General features: G+C 47.7%; 3 protein-coding genes across 8 annotated transcripts in view; 1 reads left to right on the top strand and 2 right to left on the bottom strand.

The window, feature by feature from the left end:
• On the bottom strand, nt 1-20991 carry STK36 (serine/threonine kinase 36). 5 transcript variants are annotated; one of them, XM_074191350.1, is made up of 27 exons: nt 20771-20991; nt 20308-20483; nt 19570-19710; nt 19070-19147; nt 18403-18533; nt 17792-18041; nt 16613-16706; nt 16225-16394; nt 15825-16012; nt 15183-15276; nt 14942-15085; nt 14497-14676; nt 14027-14124; nt 13166-13271; nt 11521-11671; nt 11262-11389; nt 10491-10595; nt 10185-10287; nt 10004-10088; nt 8190-8253; nt 7618-7728; nt 4865-4939; nt 4287-4458; nt 3262-3409; nt 2894-3041; nt 1291-2034; nt 1-918 (listed from the first exon to the last, which is right to left on the bottom strand). In XM_074191350.1, the coding sequence occupies exons 2-27, from the start codon at nt 20389-20391 to the stop codon at nt 769-771; spliced, it is 3942 nt and encodes a 1313-aa protein (XP_074047451.1). In that variant the 5' UTR covers nt 20392-20483; nt 20771-20991; the 3' UTR covers nt 1-768. The 5 variants fall into 5 exon arrangements, with proteins under 5 accessions (XP_074047451.1, XP_074047450.1, XP_074047447.1 ...); XM_074191349.1 differs by having other exon boundaries at nt 14027-14121; nt 15183-15291; XM_074191346.1 differs by having other exon boundaries at nt 15183-15291; nt 20771-20990.
• On the top strand, nt 20773-27356 carry RNF25 (ring finger protein 25). Its single transcript, XM_074191354.1, is given in 12 exon segments — nt 20773-20949; nt 20951-21006; nt 21008-21097; nt 21930-22004; nt 22232-22334; nt 22420-22487; nt 22632-22701; nt 23736-23807; nt 23906-24046; nt 24395-24484; nt 24706-24840; nt 24995-27356. Coding segments are annotated over 12 exon segments (1506 nt in total). The 5' UTR covers nt 20773-20898; the 3' UTR covers nt 25550-27356.
• BCS1L (BCS1 homolog, ubiquinol-cytochrome c reductase complex chaperone) overlaps nt 25961-27530 on the bottom strand; it is a 2389-nt gene continuing 819 nt past the window's right edge. For both annotated transcript variants that reach the window (XM_074191351.1, XM_074191352.1), the window contains 5 exons: nt 27301-27495; nt 27035-27098; nt 26662-26831; nt 26433-26550; nt 25961-26255 (listed from right to left, as the gene is read on the bottom strand). In XM_074191351.1, the coding sequence (XP_074047452.1) occupies nt 25976-26255; nt 26433-26550; nt 26662-26831; nt 27035-27098; nt 27301-27495 (827 nt within the window). In that variant the 3' untranslated portion in view covers nt 25961-25975. The remainder of the gene's footprint in view (nt 26256-26432; nt 26551-26661; nt 26832-27034; nt 27099-27300; nt 27496-27530) is intronic.

Here is a 27530-nt window from a genome sequence, read left to right on the forward strand (position 1 = left end):
TGGATGAGAAGCACTTTTTTATTAAAAGACTTTACACACAAGGCTACAAAAAATTGATACAACACCCCTCCACCATAGATGAAAACAGGAGTATAAAACAGGGGCTAAGTTTTGGGATGGAATGTGCAAACTGGAGGTCAATAGGATGGCCACCAGGGACAAGGAGATCCACAGATATGTATAAAAACACCCCATAACTGAGCATTGACCCTGCTCCCAGTTCATGACATGGGGTCTGGCACATCAAAAGCAGAACCCTAGTGGGGCTAGAATGGAGACCCTCCAGAAGAGAGATGTATTTGGAGCTCTAATTAGAAGGTTGGTTCCCTTGAGTCCATGAGATTAATTTCAGGGATTAAAAGTACTATATTAAGGAGAATATATGCCAAGATATGGAAAAGAAATCTGTCCTGTGGAACCAACAGAACTCCAAGATTGGAAAAAAGAAGTATAGGGCCCACAAAGTCAGATTTTGTCCTGAGAAGGCAGAAATCTCCCCATGGCTAGAGGAAAAGACATTTTCTACTTAGGATTCTCATTTGGCCCACATCTCCCTCTTCTGGCCTCTTAATAAACTGGTGGTTTGTGGTTGTTCTTAAAAGATTATAAACAAGGCTACAAAAACTGATCTAACACCCTTCCACCACAAATGGAAAAACGAACATAAAGGCAGCTAGGTGTCAGGGTGAAACCTGGCAATCAATGGGATGGCCACTGGAAAGGCTGGGCAGATGGTGCTGGGGGAGGGTCTCCCAGGGGTCTGCGGGCTCAGGGGCTGTGAGATGGCCTCAGTAGGTGGATGAGTTTCTTACAATGCCTGGCAGAAGAAGGTCGAGGACTGCCACTGCTGTGAGGAGGGAGTGGGCCGGCCGAGGAGAGGGAGGCTAATTTCTCACTGGCGTCCAAGGACACCAACACCTAGAAGGAGAGTAGATCCAAAGAACAGCTGTCAGAGCCCCCCTTTACAGCAAAGCCTCTTCCTTTTTCTTCATCCCCATCTGGTGGTTTTCTTGCTAATGCTGACATATTAGGGGATGTATATCATGAAAAGATTCAGGTTCCCACAAGATAAAGGGGGCAGTGGCTCACTCCCTCATACACCCCCATTACAGATAAAAATGCAACATCTTAACTCAGGGATCAGTCAAGGACTGCCTACCTCCATTTCCTTCTGGGCTTTCCTTCTGGATCTGTAGCCTTCTTTTGGTCTTTTTTAGAATCAAACACAAGCTAAGTTTCCACCCCAAGACTTCCCTCCCCAGTGACTGTTGGGGAGCCCTGAGAACACACCTGATGGATGCAGGGCTCTTGTCTGAGGCTCCGCAGGGCAATGAGGGCAGCTTCTCTCACCGTGGGCTGCGGATCTCCACATGCAGTTTCTAGCAGCCGATGGGGCACTTGGTACCGCAGCAGCTCCTCCCCCAGTCCTTCAGAGCCCAGGTTGCCCAAAGCAGAAGCCGCGTTACGCCGGGTCCCAGTCTGAGGATCACTCAGAAGCTGAGTTACCCTAGGCAATGCAGGCACTAGAGCTTGGGCCAGGGGCCCAGCCTGGTACGCTGCATTTCCCACGGCAAAGCTGGCCCTGCGGCGAACAGCAGGGTCCTTGTCCCTCAGCCCAGTCAAAAGCAAGCTTAGCAGTCCTGCCTGGTTCTGGAGAGCCCCCCGGAGGGCAGTGCTGTGATGGAGCAGGTGGCCCAAAAGGCCATAAGCCCGGGCACGGACTTGATTCTCTGGATGGCTCAGGAGGCAACGCAGGGGCCAGTAGGACTCATCAGGCCCAGCTAAGAGGTCCTGCAGGAAAAGCAAGTGGGAGGGAGGCCAGACTCTGGCTGCATGGGCCAAGAGAGAAAGGATGTCAGAGGTCAGAATGGGCTGATCCCCCAGCAAGGCAGCCGACAGGAAGGTGATGGTGTTCGGAAAGGAGGCCACAGCAGTGATGAACTGGCTGAGGGTGGAGGAGTCTGTGAGGGCCAGTCGGGTAAGAAGACTGACAGGCAGTTCAGCCTGTGGGAGCAGGAGGTAGCGACAACAGACCTGGGAGAATAAAGGGAAGCACCTTAGAAAGAGAGAGGGGTGCCCCTCAACTGCAGAGGATACAAGGAGCCAGGAAGTCCAGAGGAACATCACCTCCATTCCCCAGACGAGGAAGACAAATGGACATCCCTCCCAGAAGCCACACCCGGGAACTCCTCATTAAAGGAGAGGTACCCCAAAAAGGGGTGTGAGATGTTACCCTGCCCCAAAGAAATGAAATGTTGCTTCTGTTTTCATGCTTTTTTCAACATATTGGCCAGTTTTTGCTGATAACATTTTTCTTTTAAATTTTTCTTTAAAAATATTATTTGCTATGTGGAATGACTCTCTAGGAAGGGATACCAGGAAGATATCAATATAATTTTTAAATAAGATATTAAGAAGATTCCTGGCCAAGGGCCCCAATATGGGGAAAGGTGCCCTCTGAACTTTTAGCAGAGCTTGGACATGGAGCTAATGGGGAAGAGAAGCCTCCTCCTTGACCTCCCTTCCCTTTGCCAGGCTTGGTCAGTCACTCTTTGGCCTTAAAAGGATAGAAGTAGAATAGAAAGCATAGAAATAATTATGAAAATAACTAGAAGTTACTATATTGCTAGAATGATTGCTACCAGAACCAGGTGAAATGACTGAAATGATTATTACAAAACAATTTTGAACTAGGAAAGAGATATACTTGGAGAAGGACTTATAGGAAGGCAGAAGTAATTAGATCCTGTTCCATGGTTGAAGAGACAAGTTTTATTGAAACTAGCCTGTTGTCTGCCCCCACTCCCACCCCTGCCTCAGCCTTTCAGTGTCAATCTTCCATGAAAATAAAATCCCTGCCATCTCCTCCAAAGTTTCAGCACCACCTATGTACCTGCAACAGATGAGCTGGCACTTCTGAATCTCTGAGGTCTGCCAGGATACTTAGAAGAATGTCAACATTCACATCCATGGCGAAAGGGAAGCAGAGAAGTTGGCAGACAGGGAGTACCACAGATGGAAGCAGTTCGGACCCATGTTGTCTGAGGAGTACCAACGGGACAAATATTCTTGTTCTCTTTCACCCACTACTTGGGATCATGTTCTACCAACTCCCAGACCACTTCCTTCCACCAGACAGCATCCATTCTCACTATGGTTGGTCCAGCCTTCCACCCTCAGACCCTTCTCCGACTTCTCCCAGGGATTTTTCTTTCAACAGCCTCATTCTTGGCCCTTCCATCACTTAAATCCCAGACTCACAACTGTCCAAGTTGCTGCAGGAAGCCGGGGGACAGCAGGTGCTTCAGAGTGGCCATGAGGATGCTACCATGCTGAATCAGGTGGGGCAGGCACAGGTGGGGATCCCGGGTAAAGACTGCCAAGGCGAGGTTGAGCAGAGTGGTAATGCCTATGAACATAAAGAACACAAAGAACACAAAGAATGAGGGTGGGGAAAGAGCCCTTTAGGGTGAGGAGAAGAACCGAGTTTACACTGTGGTCAAGGGCTAGTGCTAGAAGAGAGAGCTGAGAGGTCATTCAGTCCAACCCCCAGCTCAAGGGTTGAAGGCGACAGCCTGAGTGGGCAAAGGCCTCATCCAAGAGTGCCCAGAGAGGCTGTGACTTCATGTACTTTGACATTACAAACTCAGAGTTCTTTCCACTGTACTATACAGCCTCCTTTCTCTGAATAACAATTGTACAGCAGTTCTGTCACTGGTTCTACATCCTCTCTCTCCTGACAAATTCCCCTGGTGGCATCAGCATCAGCAATAGGAACAGCCTTTGCCTACCAAGATGTTTCAAATGGCAAATAGGCTCCAGCCTAGATGACTGGATCCAGTGCAGGAAAGATTCTCAAAGACCATCTAGTCCAATCCCTTCATTACTGAGGCCTGGGACCATTAAGTGACTTTCTCCAGGTCATTGTCAACCAAGCCCAAAACTCATCCAAAGAGAACCCCACTGGGGGCAGCTAGGTGGTGCAGTGGATAGAGCACTGGCCCTGGAGGAGTACCTGAGTTCAAATCCTGCCTCAGATACTTAATAATTACCTAGCTGTGTGGCCTTGGGCAAGCCACTTAACCCCATTGCCTAGCAAAAACTTAAAAATAAATAAATAAATAAATAAAAACAAAGAGAACCCCACTGGCCTCAAAATGAAGAAGACCCAAAGGATGGGCCTGGGCAGGAACCAAGAGAGGGCTGGGGCCATGGGGGTGTCCAAGGCTGAAGTCAAAAGAGCTCACACCCCAACAACTGAGACAGGAGAACTCTGGGAATTCTACCTTGTGGAGAGATGAGCATCCATTCTGGCTCTGGGATGGGCCGGCTCTCCTGGGACACCTCATCCTCCGACGGGGGTATGTCTTCAGACAACCTCAGCGTCATGTAGAATCGGTGCCACAGAATAGTCCACAGCTCTGAATTGGCCACATCCTGCACTATCTCAGCCCCACCCTGATAGAGAAAGTGTCCAGGTGGTAGCTGGGCTTCAGGTGCACAGGCTCCCAGCTCTTCTTCCTTGCCCCTGATGTATAGGAGAAGGGCTCCCTAGAAACCATCCCCTCTACTTTATGGTGTCAACACTGACCCATTGCTCTAACCTTCCCCATATCGACACTTGCTGTCCCTGACACCTGTCTGTCTACTGCAGGGTGGGGGGGGAGAAATTGTTTTCCCTCTTATGCATATTGATTCACAGTGGAAGCAGTTGAGATGGTGCTTCAGAATTGCCATATCGCTGAGATGGAGTAAGAAAGGGAGCAGCCAAATTAAAGAGGTAAAATTCCTCTCATGTCCTAGGCAGTGGAGCAACCTAGTTTCTTTGTCCCTATTTCCTGCTTGTCCTAGGTCATAAAGATACCTGGGCGATGAGCTGCAGCAGAAGAAACAACAGGCCATCATAGAATCCAGAACCACCAGGAGGAGTACAACGCAACTGCAAGAGAAGAGGGAAGAAGGTCCAGGGTGGACAGAAACCACATATCCTTAGGGGTCTGACCACCTTCAGGGAGCATCAGGGAATGTATCTGTCTGACAGAAGTGGGCAGCCAGAAAAACTGGACTGAAATACTGATCCCACCCTTGGTATCACAGGAAAGCTCATACTCTATGTGATAATGATTGATTGTGTTTTAACACACAGATATTTTCCAACAAACCCCCTAAAAGTTATATTCCTCAAAAGGTTGATCAAGTCTTAACAAAAAGAGTGTGTAGCCTCTAGCTTGGCTGGCTTGGTGCTAATACTAACCATCGTGACCAGTGATTTGTCTCTCCAGGAGAGTCTTATTAACACAGTGGGCACTGACTAGTCAAAGCAAGGGTCAAAATCAGAACCAAGTGAGAGGAAATGAGGTGGCCCTCTACAGAACCATAATGGTTTTAACCCAACCTATTCAAGGAACTAATGACATAAAGAAAAAGGAAAGTGGGAAAAAGCAAAGTTACTGACTTCTGTTATCACTATGTTCTACTGAAATTTAATTGATGCAAAGTAATTGCCTTGAGAAGGCCAAAATATTCAATTTCTTTTAGCCAAGAGTAAAAGGAAGCAGCTATATGCAGCTATAACAAAATTGCACAATTGAAGAGGATGTGAGGAACTCTGGGACCTAAAATAAAAGGAAAAAGAAAAAGTCCTGATAGTTCAGCCCTGGGAAGGCAATGGGTTTGAGACTGGGCTCTCAAGAGTCAACAGAGGACAGGGATTGGGAAAGAAGGGGTGGCAGGAGGGATGGTGCTCCAACACCAGGAAGAATGTTTCAGCCGTAAAAGCATAGAGAGTAGGAGACTGGCCTCTACGGTGGAGAGGACTCATTCTGCTCCTTGTCTTGCTCCTAGACAAGGCCAGATGGGAGTGGGGTAGAGCCAAATGATGGAGAAAAGCCAGGAATTTCTTTAAGCAAAATTAATCAAGCTCCTACACAGAATCTGGAGTGACAGAACCCATAAAAGAACAGTGGAGCATTTTCCAGCAAGGTCTGTCTCAGGTGGAATGAGAATGTGCCCGGGGCAGGAAAGGTGGGTGGGCAGCAGGGCAAGATGAGGACCCACCAATGGTGCTCAGTTAGAGGAGAGATCCACAGTGGAGGCCCTGGATTCTGGGCTCAGTAGGTCAGCTGGGTGGGAGGGTTCCCACACAGGGCCTCTGGACCCCCACGCAGCCGCAGTCACAGCCTGTTGAGACTGGTCGAACAGTCTAGTCCAGGGGGCAAGCCTCTAGGGTCCTCAAGCAGAAAGCCTGGGAGTGGGCTCCTCCCCCAACACACCCAGTAACAAAATTCAAAATGAGTACAAAAAGCCAGAGAAAATCCTGGACTATAGAAAGTTACCTTGGAGATAAGGACAGACAAAATACCAGCACAGAAGGGGAGGATGGAAAAAACATATGAAGCTGCAGAGGAGAAAATGAATTGGTCTCTAACCATAAAGATTTCTTGGAAGAGCTAAAAAAGGATTTTAAAGATCAAGTTGAAAAATTGGGAAAGGAAATGCAAGAGAAATTCAAGTACAAAACTTGACAGAAGAAAACAAATTCTTGAAGAACACAATTGGACAAATGAAAAACAAATGGAAAAAGATAACAGCTCCTTTAAAAATAGAATTGATCCAATGGAAAAGGAGATGCAAAAGCAAACCGAAGAAAATAATTTCTTGAAGAATAAATGGGGAAAGGTAGAGACTAATGACTATACAAGAAATCAAGCAAAATAAAAAAATAAGAAAATAGAAGAAAATGTACAATACCTCATTGGAAAAACAACTGACCTGGAAAAATAGATCCAGGAGAGATAATTTAAGAATTATTGGACCACCTGAAAGCCATGATCAAAAAGAGAGCCTGGAAAAAGCCCGAATGGTTTCAAGAAAACATCAAGGGAAACCCCCACCCCTCTCCCAACAGCCTAGAACCAGACAGGGAAACAGTCATTGAAAGAATCCACCGATCACTTCTTAAAAGGGATTCCAAAATAAAAACACCAAAGAATATTGTAGTAAAATTCCAGAATTATCAGATCAAGGGAAAAATCCTGCAGGTAGCCAGAAAGACGATTCAAATACCAAGAAATCCAAGTCAAAATTACACAGGACTTGGCAGCATCAGCATTAAAGGACAGTAGGGCCTGGAATATGATATTCCAGAAGTCAAAGGAGTCTGTATTACAACCAAGAATCAACTTCCCAGCAAAATTGAGCATACTCTTTCAAGAGAAAAAGATGAACATTTAACACAATAGGTGACTTTCAAATTTTCTTGATGAAAAAAATCAGAGCTCAACTGAAAAACTGAACTTCAAACAGAGAATCAAGAGGTACAGAAAAAAGTAAACAGAAAAAGAAAAAGATTGTTATTCAATAAGATTAAACTAGTTACATTCCTGATTGGGAAGATGAGACATAACTATCGAGAACTATAACCCCATTAGAGTGTGTATACTTAGACATAAGTTGATTTTGATGGATCAATTTTTTTTTTAAATTAGACAATGCTAGATGGATAGTTAGTTGTGTGAGAGTATGTTATTCCAACTTGGTGGCATTTAAGTCTATGCTACTGAGCTCAAACACCCAAAGAGTAGGATCAAATTAGGCCTTACACTGAGAGCACCTTACCTCGGCAGGAGCAGACAAGGCATGGGCCACTGCAGCAGTCCACTCCTTGGGCTGGAGATTGAAGGTCACACCCTGTTGGCTGAGTTGTGACAGCAGACCAGCTGCTGCGCTCTGGAGAGGAGAGGAAGGGAATAAGAGGAGAATGAGAGGCCCTGGGAAGCTGGGACATGCAGAGGAGAATGCTGGGCCTGGACCCTGGAATACAAGCTCAAATCTTACCTCAGACAGTTTTTAGCTTTGTGACCCTGAGGAAGTCACTGAACCTCAGGCTGTCTCTGTTGTCAGTAAAATGAGGCTAATGATAGCAGCAACCTTGCAGAGTCTTTAGGGGTTCAGTTTTACAAACTAGATTGCTAGATACAATCTAATCCAGTTCCATCAACGTTTCTTAAATGTCTGCCTTGTGCTAGGAATGATTCAGTCCTAGCTATCAGAATCTGTATAGCTATGGGGTCATATGGGTAGAGAGGTGAAGAGCAGACTCTCCTCCAGAAACAGCTGGAATTGGGATGGTTGTTCCACCTCTCCTGCAGCTTCATGAGGGTTATGGGAAGGAACTAGATTAGACTTACCACAAGAGAGACAACAGATGAATGGACAAAAAGAACAGCAAGCTCATTCCCTATTTTCTTCACCCTGGAAGAAAGAGTATACATAGAGCAAAACAATAGGATTATTGTGGAGGACATAAAGGAGGAACCAAAACTTTTCCCTAGTCTTGATAAAATTCCTCATTTGTATTTCTCATTAATTTCTTTTTTTAAAACAAAATCTTTTTTTCCTTTATTTTGAATTCCAAATTTCCTTCCTCCCTTATCCACTGAGAAGACAAGCAAGATGATGCCCATTATAAATGTGAAATCATACAAAATATATTGCCATATCAGGCACTTTAAAAAAAAAAAACACAAGAAAACAATAAAAAGCAGGAAACACAAAGTTAAAAAAGTATGCTTCAGTCAGTTCTCTCTCTGGATGTGGACAGCATTTTTCATCATAGATCCTTTAGAATTATCTTGGTTCACTATATTGATCAGAATAACTAAGTCATCTACAATTTACTATACAACATTGCTATTACTACTACTACCTGATTTTGCTCATTTCACTTTGCATCATTTCATGTAAGTCTCAGATTTTTCTGAAACCGTCCTGCTCATCATTTTTCATGGTAGTATTGATAATCATAAATAACTTGCTCAACCATTCCACAACTGATGGGCATCCTCTCAATTTCCAGTTCTTTGCCACCACAAAAAGAATTTTCTAAATTATTTTTTATATAGATCCTTTCCTTTTTCTTTAATTACTTTGGGATACAGACTTAGTAGTGGTATTGCTGGATCAAAGGGTATGTACAGAATGGGTTGGATTAACAACAGTGCACTAGTGTCCCTGCTTTTCTACATCCCCTCCAGCATTTGTCATTTTCCTTTTTTATCATTTTAGTCAATCTGATAGGTATGAGGTGGTACTTCATATTTATAACTCTCTATTAGTAATTTAGAGCAATTTTTCATATAATTATTGACAGCTTTGATTTCTTCTGCAAATTGCTTGATTTTACCATTTATCAACTGGAAAATGGCTCTTTTTATAAATTTAGCTCAGGTTATTTATATGTTTGAGACCATTAACTTCTAAGGCAGGTGATAGGTGGTAGAATTACTCCACTGTGGTAGTTGCCTCTCATGCCCTTCTCATCGTTGAGCTAGATGGCCCTGAAGTCAGGAGAGGCTGAGTTCAAATCCAGCCTCAGACACTAACTAGCTGTGTGACCTTAGGCAAACCACTTTAACTCTGACTGCCTTGCATCCAGAGTTATCACCAATGTTCCAATGCATATCTGGCCACTGGACTCAGATAACTCCAGAAGAGAGAGGCTGATGACTTAGCACAACACTCCCTCATTCAAATCAAATTCACGTGCTTGACATGGCATCACCTCCCTGATGCCATGGTCTTCTTTGAAAATGAAGGACAAAACATCATTGTTGGGGATGAAGAGCCCTTTTCATAAACCTCCAGACTGGAGGGTCACCATGGTTACTCTTTGTATTATAGCAAAGCTGGGTATGATGGTCTCCATGGTTATGCTCCACACTATGACAGAACTGGGAAGGAAGGTTCCATGATCACACTCCTCACTGTGGCTGAGCTGGGCAGGAGGGTCTCCATGGTTACACACCACACTATGGGAGAGCTGGGTGGGAGGGTCTCCATGGTTATACTCCACACTATGGCAAAAGTTAGGGAGGAGGGTCTCCATGATTACACCCTACACTATGGAAGAGTTAAGGAAGAAGGTCTCCATGGTTTTACTCTATCATATGGCAGAGTTGGGCAGGAAGGTCTCTTTAGTTAAACTTTATACTTCATCACTTACCCAGGAGGTAAGGCCTGAAGCCGGAGGACTAGGAGGGAAAGGAGTTGAAGTGTAGCTTCAGCAGCCTCTTCTGGATCCAGTACATCTACCTGCAAAAAAATGCAGACTCAGAACAGCCTCTTTGGTCAAGATGCCTAGGGTCCCCAGGAGACAATGAGACTTGGTGCCATTTTGAGGACACCTACCTTACCCTGCCCCAGCAAGAGCAAGGACTCTATGGCCAGGGGCTCTTGGTCTAAACGCCTACAGAGGTTGTCACTGACATGGCAGCAGGCATACAGCACCTAGGAGACAGGTAGAGAACCAGTCGGTCCTACCCTTGTCAGGCCTGTTCTATCTTCCAGGTTCTCAGAATGACCAGAAAGCTTGCAGGACAGGCCAGGATTGAGAAGTATGCTGGGTGGCTGGGGGGAGAGGATTTCTGACTAAGGTCCAATGGGGACAAAGACCAGTTTTTCCATGCAGTGATAGAGAAGACGGCTGGTACCTTGAGCAGGTGTAGGGAAAGGGTGGGTTGCTGCAGACTGGAGAAAATGTATGGCCAAAGCTGACTGCTGTCTTCTGTCAGCTGATCTGCCAAATATCTGGAGATCTGAAGGTGACATTGCCCCCTTAGCACACTCATCTGGATCCACATCAGTTTTTAACCCCACCTCCCCTCTTGCCCTCCCCCAGCCCCAAGAAGCCAGAGACCCCAGCCCAGATGTTCCCCAGGCAAGGATGGTCACAGGAGAAGGTGATAGTGACAAGAAGCGAGAGGGAAAACCAAACATGGAAGTTTGCTCTGAAATCAGAGAAGAAAGAGTCTGGAGGGGCTAGTAATGCATCCTCCAGAGCCTTGGGATGGAGAAACCTGATAGAAGAGGGAAGCTAGATGGAAAAGGTGAACATCCCAACTCCCTCTGGTTATCTGGTGATATGTGAAGGGGGCGCCAGGGGAGCACCATCCCATTAAGGAGGTCACCCAAATCAGTTGGGAACTCTACGGCCCCATGTGGGATCCATTTCATGTCTTACAGGATGGGAAACTGATCACTGAACTCTAGTCAACTTGACTTCCCCCTCTTGGATAGTCAAAGATATATGAGGGTAGGTGTAATCTTGAAGAATCACCATTTAATGTCTCACAAATGGCTCCAAAGCAAAGGCATCCCATGATCCAGTCCAAGCTAGGTGGGGAAAGCTGGTGCCAGGATTCTTGGGGAACTGGATTGGGGGCCCTCTGCTAGGGAAAGAAGGAGACAATCAAAGCTCTCACCTGTTCTTTGGCCTCCCAGCAGCCTGGCAGCCCCACTGGGAGAGTGCAGATGGCAGCAAGAGCTGTTGCAAAGGTTCTGGGCAGCTCTTCATCCTGTTCCCTCAGAGGTTGGCTAACTTGTGGGGCACCTTCATAAGTCAGAGAAGAAGAAAAATACAGAAGGCTAGCACACACATCCTCCAGAGATGAGGGGATGAAGAAACTTGGCAGAAGTAGGAAGCTGGTGGAAAAGGGGACTGTCCCCACTCCCTCTGGTTACCTGGTGGTGTGTGAAGAGGAAGCTGTGGGAGTGTTATCCCATGAAGGAGGCCATCCACCACAGACTTGTGTGTGGTCAAGAGGCTGCAGTAGAAGGACTTGAAGATAGGGAGGCTGCTGCCATCCATGGTCTTACACAAATCAGTGAAGCACTGGAGGAAAGCAGAGTTGGTATTTAGGGGAGTCCTGTTTAAAGCAATTAAGCCAGATCACACCCTGCTATCTCTGGGAATCCCAAGGCTGGAGATTCCAATGAGATAGGAGGCTCTAACAACGTGAAGCCCCAAGCATGAATCACACCAGACATCCCATGCAGTCTGAGTTTGGGACCTTCAGCTCCTGTTCCCGAGACAAAAAAGCCAGGTTTGGTCAAGGTGAGGAAAAAGAAGTTTACAATAGGAAAACTGAATGAATATCAAAAAGCTCAAAGAGTTTGTTTTCTTATAATAGACATTATTAAGCTATTTAGATGACTTGTGATTTACCATATTTTAATAATTCAGGCTCTCACAAAAGAAGAAAAGCCATAGATAACAAACTTTCAAGGCTCTCACTTGATTCTGGTTCCTAAATTTTCAAGACTCTAAAAAGCTTCAACTTAGAGCAAAAGAAGGTTTTAGGTTATACATGAAAAAAAAAATAAGTTACACAAGAAAGTCCTTTATGACTTAAGAAGGCTAGCTCTCTGGCTGGGACTGTTTGAAGAAAGAATTGGAGGAAAAAGTCATTGAAGAATCTTTTGGTGAAAGGAAGATTTGGGGTTGGATCCTATACAATCAGAAAAACAGAGAAAGATCTCAAATAAGAGGACTGGGCTGAACAGCAGAAAATGATAATAATTCAGGGTTGGCATTTGGAACTATGCCCAAAGGGCAATCAAACTGTGCTTACCCTTTGAACCAGCAATACTACTACTACCAGGTCTGTATCCCCAAGAGCATAAAAAAGGGGCAAAGACCTACATATCCTGTAGCAGCTCTTTTTGTGGTGGCAGAGAATTGGAAATTGAGGGGAGCCAACAATTGAGGAATGACTGAAGAAATTGTGGTATGAGAATGTGATGGAGTTCTATTGTTCAGTAAGAAATCAGGAGTGGAGGAACTTCAGAATAGCTTGGAAAGACTTTTAGAAACTGATGCTGAGTGAAATGAGCACACCCAGAAAATTGTACACAATAGCAGCAAAGCTGTGATCATCAGTTGTGATAGAGGCAACTCCTCTTTTCAGTTCAGTAATCAAGGACAGTCCTAAAAGACTTGTAATAGAAAATGCCATCCACATCCAAAGAAAAATCTATGGAGTTTGAATGCAGACTAAAGCATATTATATTCACTTTTTTTTAAAATTTGTTTTATGCGTTTTCTGTTTTTTTTCTTTTGTTCTGATTCTTCTTTCACAACATGGCTAATATGAAAATATGTCAAACATGATGGTACACATGCAACCTATATCAGATTACTCACTGTCATGGAATGGGGAGGAGGGAAGGGAAAAAGGGAGAATACATTACTCAAAAGCTTACAAAAGATTGAAGTTAAAATTATCTTTGCATGCAATTGAAAAAATATAACAAAATAACATTAAAAAAAGAAAACAAAAGAAATCTTCCTTTTAAAAAAAATAATCCAGGGTTGGGGCAAGATTACCATAAGACTATCCCTCCGCAGGGTCTGCTCAGCATCATCAGGCTGGGCCAGCAGTTTTCCCAAAAGGTTCAGGAAAAGGTTGGCTGCCTCTTGAAATACCTGGAGGCTAGAAAAAATAAGCCTCCATTAGCTGGGGGCAGCCCCTGTCGTCCTTCTGAAGACAATGAAGACTCCAGTCCTTCCCTGGACCTTCTACCCATTTCTTTAAAGCTACTGCAAATCTAGATTTCAAAGGATTACCTAATAAGGAGCTAGAAGAGATATCCCTCATTTGCTACAGATAGTTCAGCAGGAAGCCTAGGATCACTACCTTCCAGGACACATTAATATTTCCCCTTGTCCCAAACATAGTAACAGCATTTTAAGATTTGCAAAGTGCTTTAAAATTATCTCATTTGATCTTCACAACCACCCTGGGAGGTAGGTGTTATTATTATTGGTCCCATTTTTCTAAATGAGGAAACTGAGGCAGACAGAGGTGACAGTCCAGCCTCACTCAGCTAGCAAGTGTCTGAGGCTGACTCTGAACTTGGGGCTTGCTGACTCCAGGCCCAGCACTCTGAATGCTCTGGTGTCCCTTAGCTTTCTAATTATCAGGAATCTCTAGGGACTGTAATCTCTTTGGGATTTACTGGGGTTTGCAAAGGGTTGGACAGCTGATGGGATTCTTGTGAGGTCTCTGGACTCTCAGGATTTCCAGTAGGAGTCCCAGAGATATACTCTCTCGAATCCTCAGAATTCTAGCTGTCATGTCTTTCCCCATGCTGTCTCCTATAGTTCCACTGAGAAGGGTCAGGGCACGGACCCAGGCTGAAGGAGCAGTGAGGGTACAGAGGAGGTTCAGTTTGTCAGTCAACCTACCTGTCACCTGTCTGGTTCCTCTCCAGGTTGAAGTTGCTAGCAAAGTAAACCTGGATTGTAGCCAACAGATCCCTCAAAAATGTTCCACACCAGGGCTGCTGCCAAGGAAAAGAAGGATTAAAGTAGAAATTGAGCACAGGAAGAAACAAACAGATAGACAGACCTGGAAGGAGAGAAGAGAGGGGAAAAGAGAGAGAATGACCTCATAGGATCACAGGATCAACTGGAAATTCTCTAACACTCTCTCACTTTACAGATGAAACTGAGGCCCAGAGAAGTTAAGATCAGGAAGATAGTAACAGGACAGAGGTTCAAAACCAGGTCCTTGGGGCTCTTTTCTATCCCACACCTTCCTGGACCAAAGCCAGAGAAGAAAGGGGAGAAAAGGGAATGTGGGCAGACTAAGAGGTGGGAGGAGGAGGAGGTGTCTCTGGGCAGCTGGTAGGCCTCCTCTGGGAGAAGGGCTTCACCTGCTGGATGCTCACGCTGCTCTCACAATGTCTGAGAAGGTTCAGCAGGAGGATGGGCAGTCCAGCCTCCCGGCAAAAGGAATATAGTAGGGCCGAATCGCTACAGGTGGTTAGGAGGCTTTTGACCACTCGGAGGGCAGGAAGCAGTCGGGAGGCCCCATCGAGAATGCCCTCCAGGACCTAAATGTCAGAGAACAACAGGTATTAAAAGTGTTCTCCATCAGAAATGAAGATAGATTGAGGAGGTCCTCTTGGCCCTCTGGTCTCAGAATCACAGGCATGTGGAATAAGCCACATGTAACCTGAAGGCTGATTCAGATGGCCAGCTCATTCCCCATGTCGATTCCCTTCCATCTGAGCTCCTTCCTTCTCCTGTCCATCCCTTCCAGCTTCTCCTGGATCCCCTGCTGTCCCACCCTGGCCTTGGTGGTTGGTTATACATTACCTGCCCACCAGCTCCATGCAGCTGGTTCTGGACACGCTGGCAGAAGTCAGGGTTGCAGAGCAGGGTGAGGGGGGCTTTGAGCTGGAAGTTGGAAGGTGCTGTGGGCTCCAACAGGCGCTGCCACTCAGAGTCGCTATCTGGTTCCTGGTCCAGGGAGAAGTAAAGGGATGTGAAGGGGGAAGTCTAAGGGAGCAGCAGACGGGCACATCCCCAGGCTGGGAGACAGCCACCAGCATCTCACCTCAGTGTCCAAAGTCACAGTAGTCACATTTTCCTCAGCTTCTTGTTTTAGTTCTGGGAACTCCTGATCATACTTCTGGGTAACTGGGGGTTCCCTGGCAGGGAAGATGCTGAAGAAATTGAGTTCCAATTGTGGGAGGCAAAGGACACATGAACTGTCGCCTCCCCCAAAGCCCCAAGCAGGAAGGGGCTATGGCTGTGGAAGTGTCTTCTTTTTAAGATCTGATCAAGATAATGATCGAAGACATAGTGGATAGCCCTGCCCACCTACATACCATCTAAGGGTTTCAATATATTGTAGTTGGAATAAGAGATGAAATGATAATTTGGGGGAGTTTTGTGGAAGCCACATTTGACACAGAAGCCAGCAGATGACACAGAAAAATACTAAACCTAAATTTGGCAGTAAAGTACTGTAAGCACCCAAACAAAGGAAAAAGAAAAAAATTCAGATGACTTCTCTGGTACAAATGGAAGAACCAACATTTTTATACAGATTTTCCAGATTGCCAGGTGTTGAGAAAGTACAATTAATCTTATGATGAAGAGAATTTTCTTCCTTTATCATTGGGCCTAAAAACTGCTTCTGACCAGAAGTCCACTGTGGCTACTCAACCACTTCCCTTACCATGTGCCTCCTTACCATGTAGGAGGGGAGGGCGCCCTTGCTTCCCAGTCCGCCATCTCATTCTTGTCTTCTGGAGAAGAGGCTTCAGATGAGAAGTTGAGATCCTGACAAGAGTCTCTCAGTCTGGGCAACAGAGCTGTAACAGGAACTGCCTTGCATGCTCTGTCTACTTGCTCAAGGGAAGCTCCAACATTTAGATGTTTCTATTGGTGGAGGGGGAGGGGGAAGGAGGGGATTAGATTGGAGAGGCTCAAGTCACCACAACAGCCTGGATCTTGTCCTAAGACTTCTACAAATTCTAAAAACTTTTGTTCCTTCTCCAATTTCCCATCACTAGTCCAGTCCCTTTTCTGTCCTCTCCAACACAAATTTCTGCCCCCAATCCAGGAAAATGATGCGGAAATGTCCCAAAAACCTTCTGCCTAGCCTCCTCAGCCATGCGCTTCCGGGCCTGACGCAAAATACGGGACTGCCCAGACTTGGGGGCCAACCAGTGGGTTTGTTCTTCCTTCAGAACCTGCAGGTCAGGGGGTAGTTGGCTGGTGAATGGAGTTCCCAGATCAGAAGTCATGGGTTCAGAAGTCACTGCAGGTGGAAAGTTGAAGAGGATTCAGGTTAGTACTGATGAGAATACAGGTTGATACAAAAACCAAGAATTCCCTTCCAGCTTTGAGATTCTGAGACCACTGAGTGATAGAATCCAGGGAATGGAGGGAGGGAGGGAGGGAGGGAGGGAGGGAGGGAGGGAGGGAGGGGGAGAAAGAGAGAGAGAGAGAGAGGTCCTGGAGATAGGCCCCACTCACCAGTGACTCGGCCAGAAATAAAGGGGTGGTACAGGAGCTCGGGCCAGGCCAACCGCTGACGAGGATTCTTGGTGAGCAGTCCCTGCAAGAAACTCTGCAGGGAAAGGGGTCATCAGTCTTTTCTTCTGCCTTCAGCATCCCTCTCCCCAAGCCTAGGAATACTCTAGCCTCTTTCTCTGTTTGGAAGGTTCTTCCCCACCAATTCCTAGGATTTCTGGTTTCCTTTCAGAAGGGCTACCCTTGAGAAAACAATTGTTTTTTTGCCACTCTGCCCCCACTTCTACCAGCTGCTCCTGCCAGTTCATCCAAGGCTGGTTCACATCTGACTTAAAATTGTTTGAAGTATAGAATGGATAATGGAGACAGTCCCTGAGCTCAGGGACTGTCCCACTTCTGTCTCAGCATCACCAAGTGCTTTGCATAAAGTGATGGTTCAATAAATGCTAGGCTGATTATTTCCTCAGAGGCTTCCATTTTCAGAAGACAGGAGACCCAACCTAGCTCTTGACACATAAGTTTCAGGAGTTCAGAAAAAAAGAAAAAAAGAGGAGTCTTCCTTCTACCAGACTCAGGAAAAATGAGTATGTATGTATGTATGTATGTATGTGATTTCCCTTGCTACCAGGTGAGTTCCTGGGGGGGGGGGGGGTTCTCTTCTGTCTTTATTTCTCCAGTACCTATCATTCATTACCTGATATAGTCAGCACTTGATATAAAAAATTAGGAAGAGAAATGTCAAAACCATTGGCATCTCTGCTAGCCAGGATTCTTAAAGGACAATTATTACAGCTCATCTATTCCTACTTTCAGCTAATCAGCAAGGAATTCTGGAGCAGAGGAGATAACAAAGAAAAATATTAAAGCCTAAAGCCAGGGTCAACGTGGTCAAGGTGTAGATGGCAGCATACTGACCTCTAAGTCATCATAAATACACAGCCTTAGGAGAGGACAGGAGCAGAGAGACCATCTCTGAGATACTAACAACACTCAGAACAGCACCTGAAGTTCATGTCCAATTTCACCAATTCATCAATGGCAAATGATTTTTTTTTTCAAATTCTAACCCAAACCCAGAAATGGGCATTGGGAAAAAGAAAGGCAATGATTTCCAAGAAAAGTCTGTCCTCCCCCTTACCCTAGCTTTTTCTCTCCCTACCTCATCCTATCCATATTCCCCACCTTAAAGCACTGGCTTATTGTTGGAGGCCATCGCACTGGGTCCTTGAGGATGAGGCTAACAAGCTGAAAAATGCTGGTAGTGTAGAAAGGTGGCGTCCCCACTGCCAGTTCATACAAGATGCAGCCCACTGACCACAAGTCAGCAGTATGGTCATATGGGCGCTCCTCTACTAGCTCTGGGGACATGTACAGTGGCGTGCCTTTGATTGATGTCAACACCATTGTATTTGTACTCATAGCACGGGCAAAACTGGAAGAGAGAGAGTGACGAAAGGGAAGGGAAGAGAGAGGGATTAATGGCATAAAGTGAGAAATTATGCAAGAAAAATCAAATCTGGTTTCATATCTACCCATCACAAATAAGACCGAGAAAATATTTCTAATCTTAACTCTTTCTCACTCCCATTCAGCCAAAATGTTCCCCCATCCTAGCTAAAGAGAATCTTCTTCAATTTGAATCCCTAGGATCAAAAAGAATCCCTCTTCCCACCCCCCACCCCCAGTCCTGAAACTAGCCTCTCAAATCAAACCTTTTATCTAGTCTAGCCTAATCATCTACTGAGGGCCCTGTCTCCTCCCCCAGAGCAGCAACAGGTGCCTGGGATTCCCACCCAAAATCACAGAGCTTGATGCCACCACCCTTGGCTAGAAGAATATTCTGGGGCTTCATGTCACGATGCAGGATACGGTGGGAGTGCAGATAATACAGGGCTGATACCAACTGAGCTGCGATGGTCTGAACCTAAAGATCAATCAGTCAGGAAGAAGGAAAGAAATGAGAAAAGGAAAAAAAGCCAATCTGAGACTGGCCACTCTGAACTACCTTACAAATGACTATGCTGATGAGTTCCTTTCCCCTCATTTAACCAGCTTCTTCAAATCTATATTTTCTGTTCCTTGTGATGTTCCCTCATTCCTCAGGAACCTAGCTCTTTTAAGATCTCTTGCTCCATGGGTTTTTAGGACAATATTCAGTAGGCTATATCACAAAGATACTCAGAAATTACAACAGTTCAAGAGGAAGACTCTGGCAAGTCATGGTTCTAGCATCCTGGAGGTAAAAGGGGTAGGTGGTAATCCCACTTGACTCTTTGCTCTTGGTTTTCTTAGGACACCAACAACTCCCTCCAGGTCAGTCCCTTTCTAAGGTTACTTAAAATACTTCAACTCCTTTCAAAACTCCAACTGTTTGATTCTCAGTGCTTCCAAACATATCTACTACTCCTGACCAGAAGGGAAACTGGACAGAAGGGAAAGAGACTAATTAATCATAGATACCTGATCCTCAGGCAATTTCCCATCATCTTCTAGGATCTGAAAGAGCTCCCCTTCAGCATAGTCTGTTACTACTACTACCTGCAAGAAGAGAAGTAGGGATTGATGGCATAAAGTGAGAAATTATGCAAGTCAAATCTGGTTTCATATCAACCCATTGCAAATCAGACTGAGAAAATATTTCTAACCTTAACTCTTTCTCACTCCCATTCAGTCAAAATGTTCCCCCATCCTAGCTAAAGAGAATCTTCTTCAATTTGAATCCCTAGGATCAAAAAGAATCCCTCTTCCCACCCACCCCCACCCCCAGTCCTGAAACTAGCTTCTCAAATCAAACCTTTTATCTAGTCTAGCCTAATCATCTACTGAGGGCCCTGTCTCCCCACCACACACACCAATAGAAACATCAAATTTAACTCAAGTCATCCAGAGTAAGGAAAAGCCCGAACCTAAGGTCTCCAAGGAAGGGTTTGGAGGCGAGGAAAGGACCAACCTTCCCTTACCTCTTTGTCGGTTTCAAAGCTGTCGAGCATCTGCACAATGTTGGGATGCCTCAGACCCCTCATGATTTCAATTTCCCGTTGCAGGTTCCTCAGTTCCTTTTCTGAGCGCCCCAACTTTGGAATGAACTTCAGAGCCACCACCTTTCCAAGATAAGGGAGAGAAGTGGTCAGGACCTGCCTCTCTCTCTTCATTTTTGCTCTTTGCTTCATTTGGCTCTTTCTTTGGCATCAATTCTCCAAAATTCAACTTTCTTTTTTTTTTTTTTAAGATTTTTGCAAGGCAATGGGGTTCAATGGCTTGCCCAAGGCCACACACAGCTAGGTCATTATGAAGTGTCTGAGGCCGGATTTGACCTCAGGTCCCCCTGACTCCAGGGCCGGTGCTCTATCCACTGTGCCACCTAGCCGCCCCCCTCCCCAATTCAACTTTGACGCAACTTGAAAGAACTGCTTTTATGGCGCTCGCCAGTTTCGTGCCTTTGACTTTTAGCCAAAAGGCAACATCTCCCTGTTGCTTTGGGCCCAACCCGGGGTCCTAAAGTTCAGATGGTCCAGTAACTGAAGAATGGAGGGGCTGTCTGGAGAATGGGGGAGAGTCTCAAGAGGTCTCCATCCTGCGTCTCTGAGCAAGACCAAAACTCTGGAAAAAGAATTCTGCACCTGAGGAGAAGGACCCCACGGCAAGGGATGCTCGGGGACCCTTGGGTGATGGGGGCCCGCGGCGCCCCCTCCTCATACCTGGGCGCTGTACTTTTTCCGGCCCTTGTAGACTCTTCCAAAGGAGCCCTCGCCAATCATCTCTAGCACGTGGTACTTCTCCATCCTGGGGGCTCGGGGGTCTCCGGGGGGGTGCGGAGGAGCCAGAGCTGGTTAGGCCCGGGGGCGCCTATGGCAAGTTCACATACTTGGGAGTCCTGGGAGGAGAAACGGTGGGGGTCGGCGAGGTGTGCCCTCTGACCTTTGCCCCCAGCCCCCACTAACTCCAGTCCCGGGGCGGATCACCCCCTCACCCTTGACCCCGCACCGCCTCGGTGGTCCCGACCCCAGTTTCAGGCCGCCCCTCCCACTCCCCCCATCCCCGGCTCTGACCCCTGACCCCCGGCCCTCCGGGCCCCGCCGGCCCCTCCCTCCGTGAGCCCAGGCCGCGGGCGCCGGGCCGGGCTCCGCCCCCGCCCCCGAGCCGCCCCGCGGGTCGCCTGACCGGGCGAGTGCGCAGAGCCGGCGGGCGCCCCACCCGCAGGGGCCCCCGGCCTCCCTCTGCCTCCCTCCGGGGCGGGCGGAGGCCCCCGGCCCGGGGCTTGGCGGAGGGAGGCCCGGACGGCCCGCTCCATGGAGGCACTTCTGCGGGCAGCCCCGAACCGTCGCCCCGCCGCCTCAGGCCCCCGCCGAGGACCCCGGCGTCTGCCGTCGCTTGGTAACGCGGGCCCCTCGGCCTCCCGCCTCCGGCTAGGGGCAGCCACTTCCGGTTCCGGCGCAGGCGGCAGGAGGAGATGGCGGCGGCCGCGGCGGCAGCCGGGGATGAGGACTGGTAACTCCGGGGACGCGGGGCCCGGCCCGGGGCGGGGCGGGCCCACGGCCCCCTCCTGGAGGGCGGGGACACCCGGGCTGCGGGGCCCCCCGCCCCCGCGGCGCCCCGCGCCAGGCCGTGGGGGGGGGGGCGGCATCCCCGCACATCGCCGCGCATCCCCGCGCCCGGCCTTCCGCCGCGGCCCCAGGACCCCCGCCCGCCCCGCCCCCTGCTTTAGAGGAGGGGGGGGGGCCTGTGGCCCCGGCCGACTTGGAGCTCCGGCCTCGGAGCCCACCCCGCGACCCCCAGATGGGCCCGAGGCCCCTCGCCGGCCGGTCTCGGTGCCCGAAGGCCTCCACTCTTATGCGAGTTTTGCCTCGTCAACTGCGGCCTCGAGCCGGCACAACTTTGCCGGGCCTTCGGCTTTCTCATCTAGTAGATGAAAGAGTTGATTCCGAGGCCCCCTTTTCTTGCTCGGAAATCCTACTTTATCGTTATTATTATTATAAGCTGTCACTCTTGTTTCCTCCCATCTTGAAGTAGGTATGAAAGGGATGGTCTGGGATCTAAGAGAAGGGCTTCAACTACTGTGCTTCTCAAACAGCAAGGTCTCTCTTCTAGAGCCTGGGCCCTAATTAGGTCCCTCTTTAAATGTTTCTCCATTTTCAGGAACTCACAAAAAGACGTATTTTCCTATGTAGTTATAAAACTCCCCAACTCTGCGATAGCTATGAAAAATCATCTTGGGGAATAGGGAGACTGGAAACGGCAGAGAACCTTAGACTAGACCCTACTCCCACCCTACTTCGCAGACCCTCTTCCTCATGGGACTATAAGCCATCTCTTTCCCCAGGGTTCTGCCCTCTGAAGTGGAGGTGTTAGAGTCTATCTATCTGGATGAATTACAGGTGGTTCCAGGAAATGGAAGGTGAGTATCCACCTGGGTCTGAGCAAGCCTTCATCATTATTCAGACCATCATCCTAAGAGATTATGAGAAGTGAAGGAAAATGCTCCTCTCAAAGAAAGAAGGGTGATACTATTAACGGCATAGGGTAGATTCCCTTCTGATTCCTGTAAGGGATGGAGCTCTCAAATCACCCCTCCCCTAGTTCCCACTCAGTCCCATCTTGGATCATCACAGTGATCATCCACAGGTCTTCACCATGGGAAATCTGCATCACTCTGCATCCTGCCACAGCGGAAGACCAGGATTCACAATTTGTCTGCTTTACCTTGGTGTTGCTGGTCCCTGCACAGGTGAGGTGCCTGCAGGATGAACACACAGGAAAAATGCTGTGGTGGGGAGAGGGTATTTTGTACTGATCAGGTCTCTCTTTTCCAGTATCCCAATGAGGTGCCTAAGATTTCTATTCGTAACCCCCGAGGGCTCTCAGATGAGCAGATCCTCAAGTAAGTGTCATATTGACCACCATAGGGCAGGAGTAGGACACGTCTTATTTAGGTTAAGTACCTTAGGGTACCAACATAGAGAATCTCTTTTTCAAGAAGTGGAAAGGAACTGTCCTAATATTGGGGTTGGGTTCTCCTTTCCAGGATCTCCCAAGCCCTGAGTTGTGTGGCTGAGGCTGGACTGGGCACTGCTGTGCTCTATGAACTCATTGAGGTGAGCTGGGCCCTAGGGAGACAACCCCTCCTTCCATGCCAGAGCAGGTTTTAGCCGAGGGTCGAGAACCAATCCTTTCTCCTAAAATCAGTTCAACCCTTTGCTTCTCTTTGGGTCAGACTGGTCCAAACTGATGAGAGTAGCCCTACAAGGGCAGCATTGGTGCCAAGTAGAAAAATCATCAGCCAGGTTTATTCACAAAAGCTTCTTGGGGGAATACAGGTTATAAAGTAGGTAGACAGGCAAAGCACTAGTATGATGTGCTTGTATCTAAAGTCTTCAGATGCTGAAAAAGCCAAAACATCTTCCTCAAAGTAGATGTTACAGAGTTCTTGTACTTAAAAAACTTGTACACTCACAGACAGAAGAGTCCCTCAGGCTTTTACTCAGAACCTGTTTTCATTGTAGAAACAATTTTAACAAGCTTGGTTACCACAGATTAGAAGAACAAATTAAAGGGAGAGGCTACCACAGACAAACCCTCTGACAACAATGAGAAGGGACAGCTTGAAAGCCTGGAAGTAAGAGAGGAAAACTTAAAAATCAGGCAAGAAAACTCAAAACCACAGCAGTCTTGCAATTATTCATTAATAACCTAAAAAAAAAATATTCATTAGTAGGATCTGAGAGCTTCATTAGAATATATCTCAGAATAGTAATTAATGACAACTAGCAAGAGAGTTCTTTTGTCTTATAGTTTTAAAAGAAAAAAGTATAGAATGCATTTTAGAAAGTTTTTCATCCTAAACAATATAACTTGTAAATAAAACAATGCTTAAAATCCTTTACTATCTGGAAAACATTGAGAATTTTTTTCCCTGGGGGTTCCAGGTGGCTGAGGCTTTGCTCTAAGCAGTGACTGCATATAAATGGCAAGTATATTAATAACAGAAATAGAGAATCTATCCAGAGTAGAGCTGCCTAAAGGGAAGACTGCTGGAGTACGCCCCCTGACCCCAATTTTTGACCAGACCGTGGGGCTCAGGAGCAAGCCACATCCTCTTTCTCCTCTCTCATCCACCTTCTTTTTCCAGAAGGGGAAGGAGATCCTCACAGACAACAATATTCCACATGGCCAGTGTGTCATCTGTCTCTATGGCTTCCAGGTAAGTGCTTCTAGGAAGTGGGTACTTTGAAGGAGCAAAGGGAAATCTGGGGACCTTGGCCCAGACATCATGATTCATGGACTTCCCTTCTTCCTCAGGAAAAGGAAGCTTTTACAAAGACCCCCTGTTACCACTACTTCCATTGCCATTGCCTGGCCCGCTACATCCAGCACATGGAGCAAGAACTTTTGGCTCAGAAAGAAGAACAGCAGCAACATCCAGGTTCTCCCATTGAGCAGGTAAGAAGGGCCCTGCTTCCTTGTTTCCAGACTCAACTTCCTGAGGTCTTCCCTTCCCTAAACAGATATTATACCCCTTCTTCCTAAATCCTGTCATTTGGACCCTAACTTCAGAAAGGGTCCCTGCTGCTGGGCCCCCTCCAGCGGCACACAACCTGCATTTTCAAAGCATGCCTTTTCTTTCTTTTCCCAGTTATCCCTTGTTGCAAAAAAGAGGGAGGAACCATTCAGCAAAACTAATATGCTTTGAAAAAATGGGCATCTCTAATATTCCATACTTAGAGAAGGGAGAAAGGCACCATCTTACAACTTTGGGGACCAATTTTCACCAGCCGTTTTGTCTGGCAGGGTGTTGGTGTCCAGTGTCCAGTCTGCAGAGAGCTCCTGGTATATGACCTTGCCACACTACAGGCAGCTCCTCCACCTCAGCATCCTCTGGTAAGAAGGCTCTATGTATTCTTTAATAAAGAGTGAAGGCATAAACTCAGTGAGGGATTTCAAAAAGGTAGGAAGGATGGCTTCTCCAAAATAATGCTTTATCTGCCTCTAGAAGCCAAGGCATAAATAGCAGCCTCGTTCTGTTGAGATGAGGTGGAAAACTAGACACTGACAAGAAACAGCTCTGGAGAAGCAGGAGTCAGTTGCCTTTCTTCCTCCAGGAACCTTACCAGCCAGATGCAGAGACCTTGAGACAGCAGGAGGAACGCCAGCGGCTTTACGAGAGGCAGCAGCAGCGTGGGGGGATCATAGATCCAGAAGCGGAACGGAACCGGTACTTCATCAGCCTCCAACAGGTGAGAAAGCTGGTTCCTAACCCCACCACCTCTCAGCTGTGTAGAGCCAGGGGCTATTTTTAGTGAAGAGACTATGTAGTGAGGAGGTGGGGGGGTGGGAGAATGTCAAAGCTGGAACCCGTGTTCTCACTTGACTTCAATCTCCTTTTTCTAGCCTTCTCCTGTGGAGCCTGAGGTAGCTCTGGATGCTTCCAAGGGATCTCAACCACCAGGTGCTCCTGCCACAGTCTTGTCCACCCCACCAGATACCCTAGCCATTGCCCCACAGCATACAAGAGAAAGGATCTCAGGGGCTGGGCCAAGCCAACAAGGTCTGAATGAGCTTCAGAGAGCTGAAAGAGACACCTCCAGGGCTTGCCGGACCCCTGGGCAGCAGTCAGAGCAGAGAGACCTACGGGGAAGTGGGAACTCTGCCTCCAAAGGTTCCACTTGTACACAAGAACTGCTCCCTCCCGAAGGGCCTTTCAAAGAGCCCTTGGACCTGAAGCCAGAGTCTCAGAGTCAAAGGGTTGAAAGCCCCACCAAGGAGAAGGGGGCTGGCAGCTGGCAGGGGCCCCCAAACCGCAGGAACTGGGAATGTGGTCGTTGGGAACGTTCCAAAGGCCGGACACCTGGCTCTTCTTTTCCCCGCCTGCCTCGAGGTCGGGGAGGTTACCGGCCCAGTGCTCGGAGGGAACCTCCTGGCCTAGAACCAGAGGAGGGTTCCTAGCAGGAATGTTGGGGGACAGGGAATAATGGGTGGGAGGGAAACAATAAAGAGTATTGGCCCAGCTCAGCCAACCCTCTGCTTGCTGGTGCCTCTAGAAGTAAAGGGTCTAGTTTCTAGGAATTTTGTCCCTGCCAAATATGTGATGGCAGAAAGAAGTCTTGGAATGTTCAGCAGAGCTGGCAGGTTAATTCCATAAATCTTGTATTTGTTTGGAAATTATGAGGGCCATGAATGGTAGAAAAAGGAATGCACCCTAAATCTGTTGTCTCCTCAAATGTGACTGTTTCTATAGTACTTCAGGGTAAGTGGGAATCCCTCATCAGTAACAATATTCAGACAACCCAGCTTCTCTGTACCTTTTCTTCACCCCATTTTTAAATACCAGCAGAATAATGAACAAGGAGACACTGGTACTACAAATGGCATTTATTGGTTTGATGTTGACCCTGGTGTGGTCACAGCAAGAGCCTCAACATGCTTCAAAGCCCCTTTGGGGTCATTCTTAAAGAGCATGAAATGGCCTTGTACCTGAGCAGCACTGAGCTGGCTCTGAACCAACAGGGCTTGATCTGCAAAGGACTCCGCCACAGATGTAGGCTCTTCTGGGTAGAACCTCTGAAACATCTGGGACAACTGCCAGTGCGAACAGTAGCCAACATACTCCTTCAGGTCCACGCGGCCTGGACGCACCAGGGCAGGGTCCAGCCTAGAGGCAAGAAGCAGAGTGGACAGACACCGAAGTCATTCTGATCTAAGATGGGGGGGCTGGCTAGTCTGAAAATGGTAGAAAAGGTTTTTGTAAAAAGGGGGTTTGTATTTTCCATATTCTGACTCTTTGGCAAGGATCACCTGTTCCATAAGAGCATTCTTTACTCTCCTTTACCTGTCAACATAATTGGTGGTCATGAAGACAATTCGTGCCTCAGTGGAGGCCACACCATCCAGGGCATTAAGCAGCCCACTGAAGGTCAACCGTCCCAGCCCTTGATACTTTGCCGGGTCTAAAACAAAACAGGCCAGAATCATTAAAGGGTAGTAGTCATGGTCAGCTTGGTTGGGGCTGGTTAGATAGGAGGCCTCCCCCTGGTCCCACCCCAGAGTCTAGCACTGACTTTCTTGTGCTAAGTCCCGGCTGAGGAAGGCCGCATCCACATCCTCGAGCAGCACTAGGCTCTGCTGTGGGGCCACGCTCAGCAGGTGGTTGAGCCGGTCGTCAGAGAGGCTGGAGTCGGTCAGGCTGAGGAGACAGATGCTGTGCTCCAGCTCCCCAGCCAGAGCTGTGCTATGGAAGACAGGAAGCAGCATGAGGTCACGGATGCGCCGTGTTCCCCACTAAGCCTTGTCTCACTGTTGGATCCTGCCTGTGGTAACCCCCTCCCCATGACCAAACCCTCCCTGATAGGACCAAGGTCTCTTGTTCTTTCTTGGAACACTCGTGTCCCCAAGCCAAGGAAATGAAGGGGTAGAGATGTCAATTCTACTCACATAAAGCTGCTCTTTCCGCAGCCAGGGGGCCCGTACAACAGGTAGCCTCGCCGATAGGGAATGCCTGGGAATACAGTCCGGAGCAGCAGGGTCAGGACCTAAAACCAGTTGCACAGCTAACAAGATTTGGACATGCTGAGGACCGATGGTCAAAACATCCCCCGTGGGCCCTCTGAGCCATTACACCTCCCAGACCCTGCCCACAATATCGGGAACCTCTCCAAAGCTATTCCTCTCCCGTGTCTGGCCCACCCCCAAGCCCGCACCTCTATCACTGTACCACTTGGGGTTATCGATGAATTCCCGGATGTCTCGGATGATGCGCTCGGCCAGGCCCTCGTGGAGCACCACGGATCGCAGGGGCCTGCGGCGTCGAGGATGCCCAAAGGGTCTCCACTCTGAGCCCATGGCCGTGTACATCACGGTCTTCCCCTCTTGTTGCTGCAGGGCCAGCTCCCGGGCTGGGGACGGGAAAGCACGTTTGAGACACGGTTCC

This window comes from Macrotis lagotis, chromosome 6 (assembly GCF_037893015.1).
Source record: "Macrotis lagotis isolate mMagLag1 chromosome 6, bilby.v1.9.chrom.fasta, whole genome shotgun sequence".
In the NCBI taxonomy this organism is placed as follows: domain Eukaryota; kingdom Metazoa; phylum Chordata; class Mammalia; order Peramelemorphia; family Peramelidae; genus Macrotis; species Macrotis lagotis.

What these genes read in the sequence shown, in the direction of transcription:
- STK36 (XM_074191346.1), bottom strand. Translation starts at nt 20,391, where the DNA reads ATGGAGAAGTACCACGTGCTAGAGATGATTGGCGAGGGCTCCTTTGGA. An exon ending in CTGTGACTTTGGACACTGAG is followed by an intron (nt 15,086 to 15,182) that starts GTGAGATGCTGG and finishes TCCCTGGACCAG; the next exon opens with GAACCAGATAGCGACTCTGA. An exon ending in TCCTCTTCACACACCACCAG is followed by an intron (nt 11,390 to 11,520) that starts GTAACCAGAGGG and finishes TGACTTATGAAG; the next exon opens with GTGCCCCACAAGTTAGCCAA.